The 19,620-nt window shown below is 38.7% G+C and overlaps 1 protein-coding gene across 2 annotated transcripts in view; it reads left to right on the forward strand.

The window, feature by feature from the left end:
* The window catches only part of LOC126355936 (uncharacterized protein SYNPCC7002_A1628-like), a 61,339-nt gene that overhangs the window by 6,736 nt on the left and 34,983 nt on the right, over positions 1 to 19,620 (forward strand). For both annotated transcript variants that reach the window (XM_050006509.1, XM_050006510.1), the window contains exons 2-4: positions 966 to 1,139; positions 1,280 to 1,439; positions 12,557 to 12,750. In XM_050006509.1, coding sequence (XP_049862466.1) covers positions 966 to 1,139; positions 1,280 to 1,439; positions 12,557 to 12,750 — 528 coding nt within the window. The remainder of the gene's footprint in view (positions 1 to 965; positions 1,140 to 1,279; positions 1,440 to 12,556; positions 12,751 to 19,620) is intronic.

A 19,620-nucleotide genomic window follows, 5' to 3' on the forward strand; every position in this document is an offset into this window, starting at 1 on the left:
ACTTACTGTACATATTCCGTATTTCATAAATGGTGATCAATACCAGCTGTTTTTCTTCTCGAATCATAGGAATGGAGAACCGAGCGAGGTGGCGCAGTAGTTAGACACTGGACTCGCATTCGGGAGGACGACGGTTCAATCCCGCATCCGGCCATCCTGATTTAGGTTTTCCGTGATTTCCCTAAATCACTCCAGGCTAATGCCGGGATGGTTCCTCTGAAAGGGCACGGCCGACTTCCTTCCCCATCCTTCCCTAATCCGATGAGACCGATGACCACGCTGTCTGGTCTCCTTCCCCAAACCAACCAACCAACCAACCAACCAACCATAGGAATGGAGGTTTTGCCACAGGATGGCATTACTTGCACAGTCGGTGCACAGTCAGTAACCTTAGAAAGGTCTAGGGACAACCCACAAACTTTCTTTTTTCATTTACTGCATTACAATGTTTGAAACTGCTGTCTTGGTTGACCTGCTTTGTCTGAAACCATTTGCTGCATCATGTGAGGTATGATCATCTGTGAACAGTATTATTTTTCCTTTTAGGACAATTTCTAATATATTTGACAAAATATGTTAGACGTAACTTGTTACCATCTCTGTGTGAGAAAATTTCTTTATTTTTTGTCAGGTATTGAATAAATTATCTCCTTCCATTGTTTGGTTTGTCAATGACTCTACTAGGTACTGAGAACACTGTTTAATTACCCTCACTGAAATGCTGTCTCTGCCTTCCATACTTTTTTCAGTGTATGCCTACTTGTAATTTTTGCAATTTCGATCACATTTGTTGGGAATTGTAACAAACATTTTATTTTATTTGCAGTTGTGCACATTTGTTTTGCATATTGCCTTGAATGCAATTATTTTTTGCTACTTGCCTCGAATGCAGTTATTTGTTTTGCTTTTTGCCTTTAATGCAATTGTCTGTGACATGACAGTAACTTCAGATTTGTTTCTTGCAGACAACACATGTTACAGAATTAGCAGAAATCCCTAAAGAAGTTGTGGGACTTCCAGTTGTGCATCACCATGGATATGTGTGTGATTTACCAAAAGGTCACAGATTTCCTATGCCAAAGTTTCATAAAGTTTTTGAAATACTCTTGAATGATGGTATAATTTCTTTGAAGAAGCAGGCGAGTATACTGTTACCTACAATCAGATAGACAGTCATACATACCATAGTTGAGAAAGAGAATTGTAGAAAATGTTTATTGTCCAAAATAAGGTTGTAATCATTTACAATCAAGCATTATACTTTTTGATTTGGTTACAGGTAATAAATCCGAAGAAAGTATCAAGCAATATAGCATGTTGTGTTCACACAGCAGATTATGTGGACAAATTCTTTAATGGAAGAACTACTGAAGAAGAACAAAGAGTCACTGGTTTCATTTGGAGTCCAGGGCTGGCAAGCCGAGTGAGATATGAAACCGGTATGGCATTTTAAATGCATGAAAAGTTTCAGAAAACAAGTTACACTCTATAATAATAGAACAAGAAATTTACATCGATTAATACATTACAGTAAATATGAGACAGATATGCCAAATATTTTCAACACAATCGCTTATCCCTTGTAAACTGGACTCTAATCATCCATTAGACTTTTCGTTGCATTGACATGATTACCCTACAATTCACAACTTAGTGTTGGTAAAGGGTTTACAGAATCACTTTCAGACTCTTTCTGTACTATTCCACTCTCGAATAACACACTGGGAAAAATAAACACCCAAAATTTCCATACAAGCTCTATTTTATCACAATGGTCATTTCTGCCTATGTAGGTGAGAGTCAGCAAGATGTTCTGCCATTTGGAGGAGAAAGTTGATAATAGAAATTTTATGAAAAAAACCTTTCCACAATAAAACATGCCTACACTTCAGTGGTTGCCACCCTAACTTGCGTGTCATATTCCTGACACTGTCTTGCCTGTTTCCTGATAATCCAAAATGAGCTGCTGTTCTTTGAACTTTTATAATGTCCTCTGTCAGTTTTGTCTGGTAAGGATCTCATACTGTGCAGTGACACTCCAGATGACAGACAACTGTGTGTGTGTGTTTTCTGCCTGTAAAATGCAATCTGTGATGTGCCTTCTGAAAAACTTTTTCTGTGTCATGGTTCCAGTTTAAATTGTTCATAATTGTGAAACCAAGATATTTATTTGAATAGACAGCCACTAAATATGTGTGAGTTACCATATAACTCCCCCCCCCCCCTCAAGAACCATGGATCTTGCTGTTGGTGGGGTGGGGAGGCTTCCATGCCTCAGTGATACAGATAGCCGTACCATAGGTGCAACCACAATGGAGGGGTATCTGTTGAGAGGCCAGGCAAATGTGTGGTTCCTGAAGAGGGGCAGTGGCCTTTTCAGTAGTTGCAGGGGCAACAGTGTGGATGATTGACTGATCTGGCCTTGTAACACTAGCCAAAACAGCCTTGCTGTGCTGGCACTGCGAATAACTGAAAGCAAGGGGAAACTACAGCCATAACTCATCCCGAGGGCATACAGCTTTACTGTATGGTTAAATGATGATGACGTCCTCTTGGGTAAAATATTCCGGAGATAAAGTAGTCCTCCATTCGGATCTCCAGGCAGGCACTACTCAGGAGGATGTTGTTATCAGGAGAAAGAAAACTGCCGTTCTATGGATCGGAGCGTGGAATGTCAGATCCCTTTATCAGGCAGGTAGGTTAGAAAATTTAAAAAGGGAAATGCATAGGTTAAAGTTAGATATAGTGGGAATTAGTGAAGTTCAGTGGCAGGAGGAACAAGACTTCTGGTCAGGTGAATACAGGGTTATAAATACAAAATCAAATAGGGGTAATGCAGGAGTAGGTTTAATAATGAATAGGAAGATAGGAATGTGGGTAAGCTACTACAAACAGCATAGTGAATGGATTATTGTGGTAAAGATAGATACGGAGCCCATGCCTATGACAGTAGTACAAGTTTATATGCCAACTAGCTCTGCAGATGACGAAGATATTGATTAAATGTATGATGAGATAAAAGAAATTATTCAGATAGTGAAGGGACACGAAAATTTAATAGTCATGAGTGACTGGAATTCGATGGTTGGAAAAGGGAGAGAAGGAAACGTAGTAGGTAAATATGGAAAGGGGGGGGGGGGGGGGGGGGGAAGAAATGAAAGAGGAAGCTGTCTGGTAGAATTTTGCACAGAGCATAACTTAATCATAGCTAACACTTGGTTCAAGAATCATGAAAGAAGGTTGTATACATGGAAGAACCCTGAAGATACTACAACCTATCAGATAGATTATATAATGGTAAGACAGAGATTTAGGAACCAGGTTTTAAATTGTAAGGCATTTCCAGGGGCAGATGTGGACTCTGACCACAATCTATTGGTTATGAACTATAGATTAAAACTGAAGAAACTGCAAAAATGTGGGAAATTAAGGAGATGGGACCTGGATAAACTGAAAGAACCAGAGGTTGTAGAGAGCTTCAGGCAGAGCATAAGGGAATGATTGACAAGAATGGGGGGAAAAAATACAGTAGAAGAAGAATGGGTAGCTTTGAGAGATGAAATAGTGAAGGTAGCAGAGGATCAAGTAGGTAAAAAGATGAGGGCAGAAATCCTTGGGTAACAGAAGAGATATTGAATTTAACTGATGAAAGGAGAAAGTATAAAAATGCAGTAAATGAAGCAGGCAAAAAGGAATACAAACGTCTCAGAAATGAGATCGACAGGAAGTGCAAAATGGCTAAGCAGGGATGGCTAGAGGACAAATGTAAGGATGTAGACACACATATCACTAGTGCCTAGAGGAAAATCAAAGAGACCTTTGGAGAAAAGAGAACCACTTGTATGAATATCAAGAGCTCAGATGGAAACCCAGTTATAAGCAAAGAAGGGAAAGCAGAAAGGTGGAAGGAGTATATAGAGGGTCTATACAAGGGCGATGTTCTTGAGGACAATATTATAGAAATGAAAGAGAATGTAGATGAAGATGAAATAGGAGATATAATACTGCAATGAAAGACCTAAGTCAAAACAAAGCCCCGGAAGTAGACAACATTCCATTAGAACTACTGACAGCCTTGGGAGAGCCAGGCCTAACAAAATTCTACCATCTGGTGAGCAAGATGTGCGAGACAGGCAAAATACCCTCAGACTTCAAGGAGAATATAATAATTCCAATCCCAAAGAAAACAGGTCTTGACAGATGTGAAAATTACCGAACTATCAGTTTAATAATCCATGGCCGCAAAATACTAACACAAATTCTTTACAGATGAATGGAAAAACTGGTAGAAGCCGACCTCAGGGAAGATCACTTTGGATTCCATAGATATGTTGGAACACGTGAGGCAATACTGACCCTATGACTTATCTTAGAAAATAGCTTAAGGAAAGGCAAACCCATGTTTCTAGCATTTGTAGACTTGGAGAAAGCTTTTAACAATGTTGACTGGAATACTCTCTTTCAAATTCTGAAGGTGGCAGGGGTAAAATAGAGGGAACAAAAGGCTATTTACAATTTGTACAGGAGCCAGATAGCAGTTATAACAGTCGAGGGGCATGAAAGTGAAGCAGTGGTTGGGGAAGGAGTGAGACAGGGCTGTAGCCTATCCCCGATGTTATTCAATCTGTATTTTGAGCAAGCAGTAAAGGAAACAAAAGAAAAATTTGGAGTAGGAATTAAAATCCAAGGAGAAGAATAAAAACTTTGAGGTTCGCCAATGACATTGTAATTCTGTCAGAGACAGCAAAGGACCTGAAAGAGCAGCTGAACGGAATACAGTGTCTTGTAAGGAGGATATAAGATAAACATCAACAAAATCAAAATGAGAATAATGGAATGTAGTCTAATTAAATTGGGTGATGCTGCAGGAATTAGATTAGGAAATGAGACGCTTAAAGTAGTAATGGAGTTTTGCTATTTGGGGAGTAAAATAACTGATGATGGTTGAAGTAGAGAGGATATAAAATGTAGTCTGGCAATGGCAAGGAAAGCATTTCTGAAGAAGAGAAATTTGTTAACATCGAGTGTAGATTTAAATGTCAAGAAGTCGTTTCTGAAAGTATTTGTATGGAGTGTAGCCATGTATGAAAGTGAGGTGAAACATATACGATAAATAGTTTAGATAAGAAGAGAATAGAAGCTTTCGAAATGTGGTGCTACAGAAGAATGCTGTAGATTAGATGGGTAGATCACATAACTAATGAGGAGGTATTGAATAGAATTGGGGAGAAGAGAAATTTGTGGCACAACTTGACTAGAAGGGATCGGTTGGTAGGGCATGTTCTGAGGCATCAAGGGGTCACCAATTTAGTATTGGAAGGCAGCGTGGAGGGTTAAAATTGTAGAGGGAGACCAAGAGATGAATACACTAAACATATTCAGAAGGATGTAGGTTGCAGTAGGTACTGGGAGATGAAGAACCTTGCACAGGATGGAGTAACATGGAGAGCTGCATCAAACCAGTCTCTGGATTGAAGACCACAACAACAACATACCATTTAACTGAAATTCAGTTCATGTTTTTGAGACATATGTGGAGAACATCACACATTTATTGTTCAGAGTTATAGAAACTAAGTTGCCTACAGCGTAAATTGTAACCCTTTGATTGCTGGGGACGTGTAAATTCATCATGCCTCGCTGTTCTTCTGGCGTGCCTGACGTGTATACATGCGGCCTTGTGTCTTTCCTACAGCACTAAGGACGTGTTTATGCGTCCCGCACCACTGGTGTTCCCACTGATACATGCAGAGCTGTCTATCTGCCCTGCTCTTCCAGTAGCTGTTCAGTGGTCTGACTGTATAGTTAAAAAGTGCATATATTTTTGTTGCTGTGTCCCCTCTTTGCAGAATTTGACTTAGATTCTTGTATTTTTGTCAGTTTTCTTGTTTTCTACGTGAGAAATGTCACGTCACTGTGGTTGCACAGATAAAGAAATCCTAGATATGCTCACTAAGTGTGACAGTGAGTGCGAATTATCTGATGTAGCTAACAGTGATGAGTCTTCAACAGAATCTCAAAGATGTAGTCCTCACCCCTTAACATCAGGGGAGAGCAAGAATTACAATCACCAGTTCCTCTTAATCCAAGGAATCAGGAAGTGACAGTGAAATGGTTAGAAAAGAGCGCGCTTAAGTGACACATTTGACTGGAAAAAAGCCAATTTTCAGCCGTTAAACCATTAATTCAATGACTCGAGTTCAGGACACAAATGTCAATTAGTTACTGACCCAAGCATTCTTTCACTTTTTGTGATATTTATGTCTCAAGAAATGTTGCAATTTATTTCAGATGAAACAAGTCATTTACACCATAGAAAATACTACAGAATCTGTGAATTCTCTACTGTCAGAGTGGAAAGACACTGGATTTGAGGAAATGTATTGTTTTGTTGCTGTTTGCCTTCTAATGGTGCAAGTTAAGAAGTTAAAATTAAGTGATTATTGCTCCAGAGATACACTTTTGAATACACCAATTTTCAACAAAATTGTGTTCCGAGACCATTTTTGTCTACTTCTGAGAATGCGACACTTCAGTGATAACTCTGCGAGTACTGGACGCGACAGTCTATTTAAAATTAGGATGACTGTTGACAAAGTGCATAAGATGTTTCGTAATTCATTTCACCTACATCACAAGCTTTGTATAGATGAAAGTCTCTTGCTGTTCAAAGGATGATTATCTTTTAAGCAATTTATTCAACCAGGCGAAGTAAATTCGAAATAAAGACATTTGTACTGTGTGACTGTCAGAGTGGGTATATTTTAATTTTATTGTATAGACAGGCGCATCAACAGAAATTTGGGTTCCACAATCTGGGAAAAAGGAGTGACATAGTGGTAACTCTTATGGGACCATATTTGGAACAGGGTCATATTCTGTATGTTGATAATTGATACTCCAGCCCGGACCTGATTTTCTGGCTTCACAACCATGGAACAGCTACATGTGGCACTGTTCGTAAGAATAGACGCAACATGCCAAAACTGCAGATGAATATCAATACGTTAGAAACAGTCAGAATCTAAATGCAGCAGCCCATTACAAACGGTATTGTAAGGTGCTTAAAAATGTTATTAGAAAGGCAAAAAGTATGTGGTATACAGATAAAATAACTAAGCCTCAGGATAAAATTAAAACCATATGGTCAGTCGTAAAGGAAGTGGCTGGTCTGCAGAGACAGGTCGAGGATATAGAATCAGTGCGTAGTGGGAATGGCCGTGTTACTGATAAGTCGCATATATGTATAGTATTTAATAATCACTTTCTGAATATAGCAGGTGAACTAAATAGAAACCTAGTCCCAACAGGGAATCATATAGCGCTCTTAGAAAAAAGTGTTCCGAGACTGTTGCCTGAAATGCTCCTCCATGATACTGATAAGACGGAGATTGAGTTAATAATTAAATCACTAAAGACCAAGAACTCTCATGGACATGATGGAGTATCTAGCAGAATACTGAAGTATTGTTCTATGTATGTTAGCCCAGTACTTAGCCATATCTGTAATTTTTCCTTTAGGAGTGGTCGGTTTCCTGACTGATTAAAGTACTCGGTAGTGAAGCCACTTTATAAAAAGGGAGATAGGGATAATATTGACAATTATAGACATATTTCTATGCCATTGATGTTTGCTAAAGTTATCGAGAAGGTTGTATATACAAGGTTACTGGAGCATTTACATTCACATAATTTGCTATCAAATGTTCAGTTTGGTTTTAGAAATGGTTTAACAACTGAAAATGCAATATCCTCTTTTCTCTGTGAGGTTTTGGATGGATTAAATAAAAGGTTGCGAACGCTAGGAGTTTTCTTTGATGTAACGAAGGCTTTTGACTGTGTTGACCGCAAAATATTACTGCAGAAGTTGGACCGTTATGGAGTAAGGGGAGTAGCGTACAATTGGTTCACCTCTTGCTTTAAGAACAGAAAGCAGAAGGTAATTCTCCGCAATATTGACAGTGGTAGTGATGTTCAGTCCCAATGGGGCAATGTTAAGTGGGGCGTTCTCCAAGGGTCGGTGCTGGGGCCACTGCTCTTTCTTATTTATATAAACGATATGCCTTCTAGTATTATGGGTGATTCAAAAATATTTCTATTTGCTGATGACACCAGCTTGGTAGTGAAGGATCTTGTGTGTAATATTGAAACAGTATCAAATAATGTAGTTCATGAAATAAGTTCGTGACTTGTGGAAAATAATTTGATGTTAAATCACAGTAAGACTCAGTTTTTACAGTTTCTAACTCACAATTCGACAAGAACCGATATTTTGATCAGACAGAATGGGCATATTATAAGCGAGACGGAACAGTTCAAGTTCCTGGACGTTTGGATAGATAGTAAGCTGTTGTGGAAAGCCCATGTCCAGGATCTTGTTCAGAAACTAAATGCTGCTTTATTTACCATTAGAACAGTATCTGAAATAAGTGACACATCAACACGAAAAGTAGTCTACTTCGCATATTTTCATACGCTTATGTCGTATGGTATTATTTTTTGGGGTAATTCTTCTGATTCAAAAAGGGTATTTTTGGCTCAAAAACAGGCTGTTCGAGCTATATGTGGTGTAAGTTCAAGAACCTCTTGTCGACCCCTATTCAATAGTCTGGGAATTCTGACATTGCCCTCACAGTATATATTTTCTTTAATGTCGTTTGTTGTTTGCAATATTAGGCCATTCCCAAGAGTTTGCAGCTTTCACTCAGTTAATACTAGGCAGAAATCCAATCTGCATGTGGAATGCACTTCATTGACTCTTGTGCAGAAAGGAGTGCAGTATTCGACCCCTATTCAATAGTCTGGGAATTCTGACATTGCCCTCACAGTATATATTTTCTTTAATGTCGTTTGTTGTTTGCAATATTAGGCCATTCCCAAGAGTTTGCAGCTTTCACTCAGTTAATACTAGGCAGAAATCCAATCTGCATGTGGAATGCACTTCATTGACTCTTGTGCAGAAAGGAGTGCAGTATTCTGCTGCATCCATTTTCAGTAAGCTATCACAAGAACTCAAAAATCTTAGCAGTAGCCCAAACTCAAATTTTAAGTCCAAACTGAAGAGTTTCCTCAAGTCTCACTCCTCCTATTCTGTCGAGGAGCTCCTGGAAGATCTAAAAAATTAAGCAAATTCCTGTGTTACATTGTTGATTTTCTTTATTTAAACTTACTTGTCACCTGAATATGTTTTTTATATTTCATTTTATCTGTTTCTAATATTGTGTTATAATTTCATGTATTGACTTGTTCCATGACCATGGACACTTCTCCTTAATTTGGTCCCACAGAACAATAAGTAAATAAATAAATAAAATTAAAACTAGCAGTAACTGAGTTAAGCTCTGCTGAACAATGTCCTTGCTATCAAGTGGTGCGATAAGAGAGAGGTGTACATGTTGACCACAAGTCACACAACACAAATGGTTGAAACAGAGAAGACTGACAGAAATACTGGCAAAAAAATAAAGAAACCACAATGTATTGTAGATCACAATTCAAGTAAGGTGCAGTTGACTGTTGTGACACGTTACTGAGCTCAGTGGGATCAGTGTATAAGGCTGGGAAATGTTATAAGAAATTTCTTTTCACATTCTGGATTTGTGCATCCTAAATGGTCATGCTCTCCATCAGTCGGTAACAGGGCACCAAATGGCACTTGCAGAGTTTCACCTTTCTCTCGTAAGGGAGATTGTAGAAAAATATGCTACAGAATGGAGAAAAGCTGGTAGGGGAAGGCGCTATGATGAGAATCCTGTGCGATTCACAGGGAGACATTTTCCGGCTGTTATCGTGAGTGAACATTCACAAAAAAGTACGCTAATGCGCAGATGTATGGTTTGCAGGAAACAGAATGTGCGCCGAGAAACTAGGTACCTATGCGAAAGTTGCAACGTTCCATTATGTGTTGTACCCTGCTTTGAGACTTATCACACAAAGAAGCATTACTAATTATTGGAAACTAAGTCTGAGAAAACTTATTGATGATTCTGAATGAATTACTAAAAAAAAAAGTACAAATCTATTTTCAACTTTGCCAGTGCTGCTCCAAAGCCTGGATTGAAAAGAAGAATGGGAAATAGATGCAACAGGTGTAAAATTATTCAAACGAAGGCTGACTTCTTCATATGTAGCAGTTTACTGGCAAATGAACGGACCTGTACATTGCGCCAGTATAACAAAACCCGTATATTAATCTGTGTGTGATACATTGAAATTGTTAACATGTTACATGGACAGGTATATTCTTTTATCCTTACTTGTACAAATGTAGATCACATTCGGTCTACATGTACAAAACATGTTTTCCATAATTGATTTAAATGCCTTTGATCAATGAGAAACAATATGCCAAAGATAAAACTCTTTTTCTCAATGTGATTTTTCTTGCTACTTTTCCTCTGTTGTTAGCCAATATTGAAAATGAAACTCATTGTTCTGGGGAGGGTGGGGGGGCTTAAAATTTGTTGTTCGAATGAGACTGGCTTTGAAGCATTAATAGAAAACAGTATTTGAAAAAGAAATATCAAATATACCCCGTTTTCATCTTTTCATAAAAATCAACATATTTTTAACTAATTTGTAGATCATTGGAAAATAGTAGGGGAATAAAAATTTGTATTCCTTATCGTTGTGCAGTCAATCAATTGCACTCTAAATTTCATTTTCATCATGCGTTCACACTACTAGATATGCTAACCCAAAGTTTACATTGTTTTCGGGCCTAATTTTTGCGCCCAACTTTCATTCCAGTTGTACAGCTTGGTATGTTGTACAGAGCGCAGTTTTTTTTAACAAAATCGTAATGAAAATACCGCATTTGTGATATTCTTACTAAGTTCACAATTTTGGCATAATTCATTCAGTACTGAAGAGTGCCATGGAAATGAAATTTCATGTTGAAGAACCTTGTGTTGTTACGTTACTACATGACAAGTTTCATATTCGTCATAGTACTAGTTCAGGAGATGCAAGAAGCCAAACTTCGAAATTTTTTCGGGCACCTATTTTTTTTGGCCAATTTACCTACAATTTTTTGGCTCATTATGGCTCGTAAAATTATTTTCATTATTATTCTTAAGAGAACGCAAAATGGCACTGGGCGGGTTGGGCACTGCGGGCTGTTCCAGTCCCGAGGGACAGACATGCAGCGCATGTAGACGGGTTATGCTGCAGGCCGCGGTGCGTCAGCACACCAAGCAGGTGGCGCGACTCCAGCAGTCAAAGGGTTAAAAAAGTGAAGTGTGCAAATGTGTCATTACAGTAGTCATGTGTGTGATTATTTCAGTAAACAGTGTTGTGCAGCTTAACCATACCGTAATTGTATTCATCGATGAATGGCAACATCATATGTAGTTTGAGGAGTCTTTTTCAGTGTAGAGTTTCATGTGTTTGGTAAACAAGGCAGTGAGTGACTCACTCACTCACTCACTCACTCACTCACTCAGCAGATATCTTTTGCTTTCTTTCTTTTTATATTTTATTTTGCTGAAATATCAGATATGCCAAGATCACTCACTCACTCACTCACTCACTCAGCAGATATCTTTTGCTTTCTTTCTTTTTATATTTTATTTTGCTGAAATATCAGATATGCCAAGATCACTTATAAATATTTCTATTGATTATCAGTTTCGACAGATCTGTGCTGCTATCATCGGATCTTGTAACACTTTTGCACAAGTTCAAGATTTTTACAAACTTACAAGTCACATAGTAATGTTGCATAATTTTATAATAAAAGGTAGCAAGGAAGACCAGCATGTCAAACATAAAGTACCACAAATGTAAAACTTACATCATTTTGAGCTGATATGCTAGTGCACTTGTTCACTTAAGAGCACAGTGGACCCCAGCAATTGACACAATGCCAAAATTATATAACATTTTTGTATTTTGTTTCTCCATTTTTCTAATTAGCTATTAAAGAAAAAGCACTTGTTTCTGGAAGTAAGATATTGGCTTTTTTGAACATTATTTTTCGTCCTTGTATTCTACAATACTCGTAATTTGCTTGATATAAAGTATACTCATCTATTTAAAAGATAATCCAGAATGTGAAAGTGATTCGAGGTTCACATAATAGGAAATGAATGAAGACTGTGATGTTATTGTGCATGCCATGTAAGAGAAATTTAAGTTCTTGTCTTAAGCTGGCTAGCTTAGTCATTACGGTGTTAGATGCCCATATGCCTCCACTCATCATTTATGTTGTTTCAGTTAGCTATGTTGGCCTACTTATTTTCATGTTCAGTTGATCACATTGGTAATATCCTACATCTCAGTTAATATACGGCCACATACTAATCATTTATGTGAGTATTTTTAGAATATATTTACACAATCTTAATCTGTCTTCAGATACGTTTTGTTTGTGTGAACATGGCTTCTGCTATATTGTTATCTTTTTAGAGATATCTTGTGCTATTTTTCTTAGCTTTGTTTGCAGTAACACACAGATATTTTTACAGACGCTGATATTTTGATGCATTAGTCATGTCTGCTTCTAACTTACAGAGAGGTGGTGAAAAAATATCACTTACAATGCAGAGTTTTACAGGTGGCACACTTCTGGCTGCAGCTCTGGCTCTTGAGCGTGGTCTCGCTTGTAGCACAGCGGGAGGTACTCATCATGCTTTTCCTGACAGAGGCACTGGCTTTTGCCTGATAAATGATTTGGCTGTCACTGCAAAATGGTTTCTGGATCAGCAGAGGATAGCCAGAGTGCTAATTGTAGACCTCGATGTACATCAGGTTGGTTAACTACTGCATGCAGAAACAGAATGATTATTTTTATGTGGGTAGTATTCAAGGAGAGAGTTGAGGCCTGTTTACTCACCATTGTCTGTCAGTAGTTCAGAATCATAGTGCATTGGAAAGTGGAGCATCATGTTTTTGCTGCCGAGTAGGATTTGCATGGATAAACAGTACATCATTGTTCCTTTTGAACTACTTTGGATTATTTATAACAATATTCATGTTAGTAAAATAGAAAGAAACTTCCACATGGGAAAAATATATTAAAAACAAAGATTCCAAGACTTACCAAGTGGGAAAGCGCCGGTAGATAGGTACAATAAATAAAACGCACAAACACAAACACAGAATTTCTAGCTTTAGCAACCGACGGTTGCTTCTTCAGGAAAGAGGGAAGGAGAAGGAAAGACGAAAGGATGTGGGTTTTAAGGGAGAGGGTAAGGAGTCATTCCAATCCTTCTGCTCCCAGGATTGGAATGACTCCTTACCCTCTCCCTTAAAACCCACATCCTTTCGTCTTTCCTTCTCCTTCCCTCTTTCCTGAAGAAGCAATCGTCGGTTGCGAAAGCTAGAAATTCTGTGTGTGTGTTTGTGTGTTTTATTTATTGTGCCTATCTACCGGCACTTTCCCGCTTGGTAAGTCTTGGAATCTTTGTTTTTAATATTCATGTTAGAATAAATATACTGTGAAGCAGTAGTAAAGTGCCTAACTCCTTAAACATAATGTAATAGGATGGATAATAAATCCACTTACCAAGTAGTGGCAGGAGGAAACGTGTATAAAGGGTAAATAAATGTGCAAGCTTTTGGTGCCAGTGGCTTCTTCTGACAGAAGGGTTTAGGGGAAGGAAGAGGGATGAAGGAAAAAGACTAGGGAGGTTCAGGAAATGGAAAGAGTTCAGGAAAGTCATCCAGGCCCAAATCAGGGGAGACTTACTAGCAGGAATGAGAAAGAAAGACTGATTCTTTATCTTTCCTTCTCTTCTCATCCGGTAAGTCTCCACTGACCCAGGGTTCTGAGTGACTTTTCCTAACCCTCCCCATTTCCTAAACCTCACCAGCCTTTTTCTTTCTTCCCTCTTTCCCTCCACTTCAACTATTCTGTCAGAAGAAAGAGCCACTGGCTGTGGAAGTTTGCACATTCACTTAACCTTTATATACATTTTCTTCTGTCACCACTTGGTGAATAGATTTTTTATCCATCCAGTTACATTATGTTTAAGGAGTCAGTCATTTTTTGACTGCTACTTGACAGTATATTTATTCCCACATGAAGTTTGTTATAAATAATCCACTGTAGATCAAAAGGTACAATGATGTACATAATAAGCACAATATCAGAAGGAAAAATGACATGGACGTTCTCTTTAACACAGAAAGAAGTAGACAATGCTGCAGGTAAAGTTTTTGATAGCCCACACAGTGGTATAGAATGTCTGACAGACAGCAAAGTAAAATTAAAAAACAAACTGAAAAAATTTTTCCTTGACAACTCCCTGTATTCCGTGGAAGAATTTTGTCATTTTAACGTGTAAAAGGTAGCGGATAGAAATTAAAAACTCATATCTGTATATCTAATGCTAATGATGATAATAATAATAATAATAATAATAATAATAATAATAATAAATTTGTACATGATCAGCATGTAAGAATATTTACAAAATAATTTATTCTATGAATGTAACATGATCATTCCACATCATTGTGATTTACCTTGCAATTAGATCCATGGAATGTGAAACTAACCAACCTGTAAGTTGTTCTCCTTCCTGAAGGTTATACAGAACATGATGAACGATAAATTTAGATTCAATGATTTCATTGTTATGGTTACATATCATTTCCATGTGCATAAAAAATGGAATTATCAACAAGCGGATAATCCAAGATACAGTAATAATAATGTGAATTAGACTAGATTGCTATTCATCACGTGGAACAGGTGTTGAATGGTAGACAGGCACATTTAAAAGAAAACTGTTGGATATTATTTGGCTGTTCAGCAAAGTCCTTTGTGAAATATAGGAACACATTCATACATGTAGAGCTGAAACACATCCACATGGCCTCTGTCACTCAAGGCATCGAGTGTCTTATCACCCGTGCATGGTGGAGCCTTTCTTGTTTTTTGCAAGGACTTACCATACCAGAAGTAGATTTCAAAGGGTACACAATTTTTGAAACTGTGTGCAATTCCTAGGCATCCAGTAATGGAAAGTCCAGGATGGAATAACAACAATATTTTCAAAAGGACAGATTCCTACTTGCCATATAGAGGACACATAGAGTCACGAACAGGCACACTGAAAAGACTACTATACATTTTAGCTTTTGGCCGAAATGCCTTCTTCTGAAGTAGAAAACACACACACACACACACACACACTCACTCACTCACTACTACTACTACTACTACTACTACTACTACTGTCTCTGGCTGCTGCAACCAGAGGCCAGATTGAGTTGGAACTGCACATGATGGGAGCAGCAATCCATTGGGGGGGGGGGGGGGGGAGGAAGATGGGGGGTGTAAGGAGAAGGCATGGGGCGGAGAGGAAGACATGTGGGGGGGGGGGGGGGGGGGAAGTGTGCCGCCAATGGGACCAAGGAGGGAGGTGTTGGGGACAGGGTAAGGCTACTAGGTGCAGTTGGGAAGTTTGATTTGGAGGTGCAGGGAGGGAGGGAAATGAGTGGAAAAGCAGAGAAGGGAAAGAGGACTAGTGGATGCACTGGTGGAATGAAAGACTGTTGTGCTGGAGTCGGAGCAGGTAAGGGGATAGGTGGGTGGAGGACACGGACTAATGAAAGTTGAGGCCAGGGGAGTTCTGGAAGTATGTGATATATTACAGAGTCCCACATGTGCAGTTCAGAACTCCTGGTATTGACAGGAAGGATCCACATGGCACAGGCTGCGAAGCAGTCATTGAAGTGAAGCATGTTTCATGAGGCAGCGTGTTCAGCAATTGGGTGGTCAAGCTGTCTCTTAGCCACAGTTTGTTGACGGCACTTCTTGCAGACAGACAACTTGCTTGTCATCATGCCCACATAGAAAATGACACAGTCGTTGCAGCTTAGTTTGTACAGTGCATAGCTTTCACACGTAGTGTTGCCTTTGATGAGATAGCAGATGCCTGAGACCAAACTGGATTACATGTTGAAGGGAGGATGTATTGGACAGGTCTTGTATCAAGGTCTATTGTATTTTATTTATTTATTTAAATGTCAAGTTCCGTAGGACCAAATTGAGGATCAAATCTCCAAGGTCATGGTACGTGTCAGTACATGAACTTACAACATAAAAAGTAATAACAGATAAAAATAAATGATCTTGAACCTGAAATAAAATCAGTCCATAAGTTCAAGCAAACACTATCAGCAATACAATGAGAATCATCTTAATTTTTCAAGGAACTCCTCGACAGAATAGGAGTGACCCATAAGGAAACTCTTCAGTTTCAGTTTGAAAGCGCGTGGGTTACTGCTAAGATTTTTGAATTCGAGTCGCAGCTTATTGAAAATGTATGCAGCAGTATACTGCACACCTTTTTGTACAAGAGTTAAGGAAGTCCGATCCAAATGGAGGTTTGATTTCTGCTGAGTATTAACCGAGTGAAAGCTGCTTATTCTTGGAAATAAACTAATATTGGTAACAAGAAACGACAATAAGAAATATACATATTGAGAGGCCAGTGTCAAAATACCCAGACTCGTGAAAAGAGGTTGACAAGAGGTTCGTGAACACACACCACTTATTGCCCGAACCGCCCATAACTGAGCCAAAAATATCCTTCTACAACGGGAAGAGTTACTCCAAACATAATACCATATGACATAAGTGAATCAAAATAAGCAAAGTAGGCTAATTTACGTGTCGAAATATCACTCACTTTCGATACCGTTCAAATAGTGAAAATGGCAGTATTAAGTCTTTGAACAAGATCCTGAACGTCGGCTTTCCACGACAGCTTACTATCTATCTAAACACCTAGGAATTTGAACTGTTCAGTTTCACTAATCATATGCCCGTTCTGAGAGATTAAAACATCAGGTTTTGTTGAATTGTGTGTTATGAACTGTAAAAACTGAGTCTTACTGTGATTTAATGTTAGTTTATTTTCTACAAGCCACGAACTGAGGTCATGTACTGCTCTACTTGAAACCGAGTCAAGGTTGCACACAACATCCTTTACTACCAAGCTAGTGTCATCAGCAAACAGAAATATTTTAGAGTTACCCATAATACTAGAGGGCATATCATTTATATAAATAAGGAACAGGAGCATCCCCAACACTGATCCCTGGGGCACCCCCCACTTGACAGTACCCCACTCAGATCCCACATCACAGCCATTATCAACATTGTGAATAATGACCTTTTGCTGCAGGTTGCTAAAGTAAGAGGTGAACCAATTGTGAGCTACTCCCCTTATTCCGTAATGGTCCAACTTCTGGAGCAGTATTGTGTGATCAACACAGTCAAATGCCTTTGTTAAATCAAAACATACGCCAATCATTAGAAACTTTTTGTTTAGCCCATCCAGTACCTCACACAGAAAAGAGAATATAGCATTTTCAGTTGTTAAGCGATTTCTAAAGCCGAACTGTACATTTGATAGCAAATCGTGTGATATAAAATGATCAATTAACCTTACATACACAGCCTTTTTGATAACTTTTGCAAACACTGATGGCATAGAAAGAGGTCTAAAATTATCTACATTATCTCTTTCTCCCTTTTTATAAAGCGGCTTTACTACTGAGTCCTTTAATCACCCAGGAAACTGACCATTCCTAAAGGAAAAATTACAAATATGGCTACATACAGGGCTAACATGTGCAGCACAGTACTTTAATATTCTATTAGACACTCCATCATAACCATGAGAGTCCTTAGTCTTCAGTGATTTGATTGTTATCTCAATCTCCCTCTTGTCTGTATCACAGAGGAGTATTTCAGGGGTGAATCTCGGAAAGGCATTTGCTAAGAAATTTATATGATTTCCTGTAGATACTAAATTTTTATTTAATTCACCAGAGATGCTCAGAAAATGGTTGTTAAATACTGTACATATATCTGATTTATCAGTAACAGAAATATTATTACTGCAAACTGACTTTATATCGTCAACCTTGTGCTGCTGACCAGACACTTCCTTCACAACTGACCATATGGCTTTAATTTTATCCTGTGAATTAGCTATTCTATTTGCATACCAAATACTTTTTGCCTTGCGAATGGCATTTTTAAGCACCTTACAATACTGTTTGTAATGGGCTACTGTAGTTTGATTGTGACTACTTCTAACATTTTGATATAATTCCCGCTTTGTTCTACATGATATCCTTATCCCACTAGTCAGCCAACCGAGTTGTCCATTACTGCTAGTACCCCGTTTAGAATGTTCTAATGGAAAGCAACTCTCAAAGAGCATGAGAAATGTGTTATGGAAAGCATTGTATTTATCATCAATATTTTCGGCACTATAAACATCTTGCCACTCTTTTTCCTTGACAAGTTTTGAAAAACTCTCTATTGCTGTTGGATTAACTTTCCTACGTAGTTTGTAATTAAATACGACATTGGTTAAAGTACAAAGACCTTTTAGTGTTAAAATTTGTGCATCATGGTCTGAAAGGCCATTCACCCTTTTACTAACAGAATGCCCATCTAGTAATGAAGAATGAATAAAAATATTGTCTATGACTGTGCTACTGTTCCCCTGCACCCTATTTGGAAAAAAAACACAGTTTGCATCACATCGTATGAATTTAGGTCGTCTACCAACATCCTTTTTCTTGCTCAAACATGTACAAAATTAATTTTGAAGTCACCAAATAGAACTACTTTCTGGTACTTCCTACAAAGTGAATCAAGAACCCTCTCTAGCTTAAGCAAAAATGCTCTGAAGTCGGAGTTAGGAGACCTATAAACAACAGCAATTAGAAGTTTAGTTTCACTAAATTCAACTAATGCTGCTCAACTTTCAAATATCTGTTCAGTGCAGTGTCATGATACATCTATGGTCTCAAATGAAATACTTTTTTTTTTACGTACAGAGCCACTCCGCCACCCCGCAAGGAACTCCTTGAGAAGCAGCCAGCTAATCTGTATCCTGGTAAAGGAAGCCTCTGAATTATCAAATTATTTAAGTGGTGCTCAGATATACCAATGATTTCAGAGTTAGCATCTATTAGCGGTTCACTAACTTTATCTCTAATACCTCTTATATTTTGATGAAATATGCTAATTCCTTCTGTACTCTGAAACAATGGAGGTGAGCCCTTAGTTAGAGGCACTTCCTTTAAGCAGGTATACCTATCAGCTGACTTCAGTCTAAAACAGGTGCAGCTCTAACACCAACTACTATAGGAATTTTTCCATGAGTGATACCACCACCACCACCACCACCTACTACACTGTCACCTTTAAGCTTAGCCAGCCTCCCCTTCCCATATCTATTGAGGCGCAGGCCATGCCTAGTGAAACCCCATCTACTGATAGACCCAACTGGCACCACTGAGATGTGATGCATGCCGTCCACCATCAGCGCCCTCCCCAGCCCCATATTAACGCGCCTAACAGCCACATTAAGGTGAGGCCGATCATGACGCTGAAACAGTTGCACGAAATGCACATTAGTACCACCAGTTTGAGTAGCTATCTTAACCGAGTCACCACTGACATCATATTCCCCGTCCCTATCGAGACTGTTCCCTGCTCCACCCACTATCACTACCTGATCCTCTTTCATAAAATTCTTACATAACTCCCCTATGCTTTCAGTCACCTGAGCCAACCCGGCACTAGGCTTCACAATGCTGGTGACCTGGTACTCACTCCCCAACACTTCCTGCAACTACTGG

Source organism: Schistocerca gregaria, chromosome 3, assembly GCF_023897955.1.
Source record: "Schistocerca gregaria isolate iqSchGreg1 chromosome 3, iqSchGreg1.2, whole genome shotgun sequence".
In the NCBI taxonomy this organism is placed as follows: domain Eukaryota; kingdom Metazoa; phylum Arthropoda; class Insecta; order Orthoptera; family Acrididae; genus Schistocerca; species Schistocerca gregaria.